At 37.3% G+C, this 6,134-nt stretch overlaps 1 protein-coding gene across 1 annotated transcript; it reads right to left on the bottom strand.

Moving 5' to 3' along the window:
• Positions 1-689: 689 nt before the first annotated feature.
• Positions 690-5,662, bottom strand: LOC132035237 (phosphopantetheine adenylyltransferase). Its single transcript, XM_059425518.1, has 6 exons — positions 5,452-5,662; positions 5,293-5,364; positions 2,068-2,127; positions 1,590-1,684; positions 1,119-1,188; positions 690-1,006 (listed from the first exon to the last, which is right to left on the bottom strand). Exons 1-6 carry the CDS (start codon positions 5,593-5,595, stop codon positions 890-892), a joined length of 558 nt encoding a protein of 185 aa, XP_059281501.1. The 5' UTR covers positions 5,596-5,662; the 3' UTR covers positions 690-889.
• Between the last annotated feature and the right edge of the window lie 472 nt (positions 5,663-6,134).

Genomic DNA, 6,134 nt, shown 5'->3' with positions numbered 1-6,134 from the left:
ATGAAATATTTCTTATTGGTCATAAGATGAACGAAGCATTAGGAGATTTCTGTTCGACATGTCCACCTATCTCTGTGTATAACAGAAAATCTCTTGACCACAGAAAGCCCAAATGGAAGAGTTATAGACTAAAATCCCAAAAAATATTAACCAAAAATCAACCTTCTCCTTTCAAGTCACTAAACATCAACAGGTCAACAATGAAACGAAGAAACCAGTAAGATGATCAATCCGACAGTCCATACCCAACATAGCCACATCTTTTCCTTTTTCTTCATCCGCTTGGCGTATAACAGACTGTTAGTTCCTCCACTAACAAAGCTTCTAGCAGCAGCCATATTATGCTCAATATCATCATTTTGTTCACCCTGTTTCTCAACAAGAACAGCCATATCAAGAAAGACTTGATGAAGCTTGTCCAAACTTCTCTGGATCTTCATTAAAGCCTTGTATCTCTCTTGGTTCTCAAGATTAAGAGAAAGGCTGTAACTGGCTTCTTAAGCTCACCAAAGTCCGATTAAGAGAAAGGCTGTAACTGGCTTCTTAAGCTCACCAAAGTCCAATTACTATAGTTGGATCCCCATTCCTCTTTCCGAAGATAAATGTATATATAAATAGAAAGGAAAAAGGGAATCAGAGAAAAAACAAAATGAAGAGGTGGCGGTTGGGGGGTTGAGAGGAAGCGAGTAGGCGCACGAATCAATAAACACATTTTATAGATTTACAACCAACTGTGGAAACAGCTCCATTATGATTCTGAAGAAATTATTATTTTCCAAGACAATTTCACATCTATGATGGCCACAGTGTTTCCTTGTGAATCCTAACAAAGCAAATTGAAATAAAGTAAAGAGAAACTCCTTTGACAGAAGTCTAGACCAGAAAAAAGTTAACTTTGGCTTTCTGGATGATCCTCCCTGATCTTCTCAGCTTCAATCTTTCTCAAAGCAGTGGAACTCAGTTTGTCTCCACTTGATTCTTCAGAGACTAGATCCACAACTTCGATCTGCAGAACATTTTCAACATATACAATTTCATAGTTGACAAAATAAAACAAATGATAGAAAGCCAAATACAGTAACCCAAAGGACACTGCTCTTAGGAGGCATGAGTCGGACCTTTAGCTGCGAGAGTCCTTTCTCAGCCCTCTTCCTATTAACAGACAGTCCACCAGGCAATGTCTCCTTGCTATCACAAAATAACTTTAATTAGCAACCTAAGACTACCACTAAAGTAATACACTTGCCATTTCAAAAAAAAAATAATAATAATAATAATAACTACCAAAGTAATTTTGAGAAATTACAACTTGCTATCACCGTCAAATTATGCTTTACTAAATTTGGTAATGACGAAATGAGTACTGCTAGAGCAATGTTCATAAGATTCAACATTTCAAAACTTATAAGTTTCATAATGTTGCGAGAAAACTCAAAAGCAATATATAAATGCAATAATTTGTAGAAAGAACTTGATGATGAGATGCCTAGGTAACAATTCCATAGTAGCCTCTGGGTATAAGAGAATGCATGTCAAGGAGAAACAGATCTAAATCAGTAGAAGCAGAGATGTAAAGATTTTTTACGCACCTGACGACAATGGCCTCCAAATTCTCATCGACGATAGACGGACCATAGGGATCAACTATTGGTTCTACTTCCACTATCAGCTTAGGTTTTATAGACTGGATGTACGGTTTGCAGCAAGGAACATGTCATTGTCATCACAATACAAGTAGGAAAAGCCTTCTGCATGATGGATGATGTGATGTGGGTTTGATGGTGCACTAATTTGCTTCCAAATCAAACTCTAGTATGCTACTAACAGCCAAAGAAGCATCAGCTACAGCACACTTTTCTCAGCCAAAGCCTTCAGAAAGAAAAAGCATTTGTTGCTCTAGGCAAGATTCACATCGAAACAGAAAAAGATTGGACATATTCCATTCAAACCCACTATCTCAGCTGAACCAGTACAGAAGGCTCTTTCTATGACATTCAATATCAAATTATAATTTCCAAACCAGTTGATAGAAGAATAAATGAACATAAAATTTTGAGCTTCAAGTACCTTGATGTAATCTTCTACATGTTGCATTCTTAGCTCAATTGGCTCTATCAAATCAGCATACTGCCAAAGGAAGATGAATATGTAAGCACTGCATGAAGAGCTATGATGGGAGGAAGACTACAAAAAGTTACAAATGGAGTGAAACATTGAAATTTAACTATGTTAGAGTAAGAGGATTGGACTCATCTGAAAACATAAGATAATATTGTACTTAAAACTCAAAACCGTCCTCATTGGATAAATCAAGCACGGGATTTTTAACACCTTGGCTCATCAAATGTCCATAGAGATGATTATGAAATAGCTTTAAAAGCCCTAGAAATTTATTTACGCCTCTTGCAAGGACACGGTTTGGAATTTTTTGTAAGTCCTGTTTAGATAAATAATAAGGCAGAAAGAAATGTTTGGCCAGGAAGGTGATGGTAACCTAGTGATGCAACTAGAACCTTGGGCCAAAGAACACAGGAAAATGTGAGAGCATAAAGAGATGTCCCATAAAATGTATCCTGTAAAAGGCTCCTCCATGTAAATAACAAACTTCTAAGCAATATCATTCAACAAAATTGAAGATGGTATCAAGGAGATAACTTGGCACCGCAGACAGTAGCATCTTTTTGGTATTTACTTCAAAAGTATCATAAGTTGATAAGCAGTTTCATACTTGTTTCCCAACAAGAAGAAATTAAGGACTAAAAATATCAACAACATACCCAGTGTAATCCCACAAGTGGGGTCTGGGGAGGGTAGAGTGTAGGCAGACCTTACCCCTACCCTGGAAGGCAGGGAGGCTGTTTCCGGAAGACCCTCCGCTCAAGAGAAAGCATGACAAAAAAGTTAGATAAGGATTGAAGAAAATAAAGAAGTCATGGCAAAATAGCATAGATAAGCACTATGAAGAAAAGTAACAGTAAATGCAGCAAACTAATATGATAATCGAAATATCCAAAGAGAGAAAGAAAAAAAAAAAAAAAACATATAGCATATAGCATCTTCGACTAGCACAATGGACTACAAGATCAAAATGTGAATAACTGGAAACATCTAGCATTCACAGTGGAAGTTATGCCGAGTCTACTTACACCACTCTTTACTGTGGGAAATTAATAAAGCGTCAAGAAAACAGAGCAGATGTGAATGAGCATATTGAGTTACACACGATGAACATATGTGTTGCTATCCTGACATAGCATGTGAAACCCCATTAGAGAAGGAGCAACAGTTGCCTTCGCATCTCTGTGAAGTGGGGACAATGCTCTTCTAATTGAAGCCATTACAACAAATCAAGTGGACCTTTGATTGCTTAAGAAAAACGCTCTTGCCAGAGTCATCCAATATTACCTTCACTTCAGCTGGCAAGCACAGCTAACCCTAGAGGTCCTTTCCAATTTAAATCAATATCAACACAACTTTTAAAAGAGTACATAGCTCAAACTCATATCAGATAATCTCATATTATCAGAAACAGATAAATACTCCTGACTTTGGGTAAGGTTCGAAAGTAGTCCTGCTACTATCACCAATACTCCATTCTTAACCAAATCAATTTCCGATGCCAGCACCCATAACCAAAGCTTAGCCTCCATTCTCAACAACCCACATGCCGGAAAAGCCGACGGGTTTTGGTGGTGGTTCACCTCATCATCTATCCCTACACCCGACTTCCTTCCCTTATCACCCAAACCTGGATCCGATACCCGTCTCCCCAATTTCCAATCCTATCTCTAATCCATTTCCGACCCATATGGTCGTTTCCACAACAGCACAAAAACTCGAGTCCCTCCACGATCAAAATGCCCTCGTTGCCTGCTTGAAGGAAGTCCCCGCGCTATACTTCAAAGAGGATTTTGAGATAGAGGATTGTGCCACTTTTAAAGCTGTGTGCCCATTTAGGACCAATGTGGAAAATTCGGTTACGCAGGATAAGCTATCACAGTATTTCGATGTAGTGGAATTGCACTTGTCACGGAGATTGTGTTGCGTTCGAATTCCTTTTTCGAGGCACAAGGGCAGTTAGAGGATTTAAATTTAAAGATTGCTGAGGGGTGTGATAGGATAAGGGAATTGAAGGAGACCATAAGGCTCTTGGATGACAATTTGGTAGGCTCTGCTAGAAAGGTAGAGGAGTTGAATGTTAGGAGGAGTGAACTGATTACACACCAGGACAAGTTGAAGCTTATACTATATCTTAATCAAGCTTTATCAAATCTCAAGTTGGTATGTACTGAGTTCTTTAATATTTTTTTCCCATTATGTGTATCTTTTGTTGGTTTCTTGTCTAAGTTATGTGAACTAAATGATATAAGAACTTGAGAACGTTTCTTGGGACTTCTATGGATTAAGGAAGGAATGTGAATAGACCAAATTACAGCAGAATGTTTTATCTACTGAAATAGAGTGAAGTTCTTGCAACTCCTGTTACTATTTATTGTTTCTTGTACTTACCTTTTTAAGAATGTTATGTCATGCTTTCTTTAGTATTTTTCCATGGCTTCTTCACTCACGTTATTTTCTTTTTTTCAAACTGCTTTAAAATGCTTTTCCTTGCGCCAAGGGTCTATCAGAAACAGTCTCTCTACCTCCCAAGGTAGGGGTAAGGTCTGCGTACACACTACCCTCCCCAGACCCCACTTGTGGGATTACACTTAGATAAATACTCCTGATTGGTTCGTGTGCTAAACTATCTGATTCTTATAAAAATATGCTCAATAATCACATTCACTACAAGTTCAAGCTACCTCGAAACCACAGAAAAATAAGTTCTTTTGGAGGATTTGCAGCAGTTATACAAACACTTCTCAACCAATCACAGCACAACACCAATTTCTGATCATTCCAAACATTCTTGATCTACACTCAAGCAACGACACACTATGTTAACGAAAAATCAAAACTTCATTTGAGAAAGAGCAAAATACCACCAAACTAAATCTTGAATAAAAGTCAAGAAAACCAATACCCATTAGCCAAGAGCACCAGAGCTCAGACGAAAAGGGTTATCTCATTTCTGTTCAATATGAAATGGATCTTTGATATTTTGACGCAAATGAATAGTAGGACAAAGAACAAGAAGACGCAATTCTCACTTCATGTGGCTGTGTAAAAGCCTCTTTTTTTTTTTTTAACAAAATTTACATAGAGGAAACGGCAAGACTCAATCACATGACAGCTTATAATTCTGTTGTAGCAAAGCTTAAGAAAGAAACTAAGTATAAACATGAAAATTACTTGTTTGTTAGTCAACATTGGACCATCGCAAACACCAACGACAATTCGATCCTTCGCCAATACCGCAGCCGACTACAAAAGAAAAAGAAAACCCCATAACTTATTAGTAAGATATTTCGTTTTGATGAATGAGATTATTATTAAGGAAGAAAAGGGTACCTTAAGAAAAAGGCGGTGACCATCGTGTAAACGATCAAAAGTACCTCCAAGAACTACTGATGTGTAGGAATTAGGTGGAGATAAGGTGGACTTGTTGGGGTTTGCCACATCCATCTGCTTCTTCTTTACTCGACAATATTCCATGATATGATTATGATAGTCATATGTTTGAACAGGTCAAAAGTTGTTTCACCAAATTGATGAATTAGACCAAAAAAATGTTACGAAAATGCCTTTAGCGCGATAAATTCTTGCGCTAAAGTGTTAACGGACACGGCTCCGTTAACTCCTATAGCTTGATAATTTCTTGCGCTATAGTGTTTTTTCTTTTTTTAATTTCCCCGCTCTTTTGGTTAACCCTTCTTTCGTTACACTTTTTAACGTACTTTGACCATAGATTAATCATGCTTCGGGACCCGAAATTTCAATATTTTATATAGAACCCTACTTATTTTTGTGCGTTTAATTAGGTAGGATCAACACATCAAGGATACACAAAAGTTCGGATGACCGTTTTAGAGGTTGAAAAGTGCTCGAACGCCATTTTCGTTCAAGGATCGGTGACATTAGCTTGAAGTTCTTTACGAATACTTAAATTTGTTCATTAATAATTAATCAAAAGTTAGTCAAAATGGCAGCGTTCATGCAAAAAAAAAAAAAAAAAAAAAAACTTAATTAAATTG

Source organism: Lycium ferocissimum, chromosome 2 (assembly GCF_029784015.1).
Source record: "Lycium ferocissimum isolate CSIRO_LF1 chromosome 2, AGI_CSIRO_Lferr_CH_V1, whole genome shotgun sequence".
Classification (NCBI taxonomy): domain Eukaryota; kingdom Viridiplantae; phylum Streptophyta; class Magnoliopsida; order Solanales; family Solanaceae; genus Lycium; species Lycium ferocissimum.
Note: the sequence above shows the minus strand (reverse complement) of the source record. Positions and strands in the feature narration are given on the sequence as shown.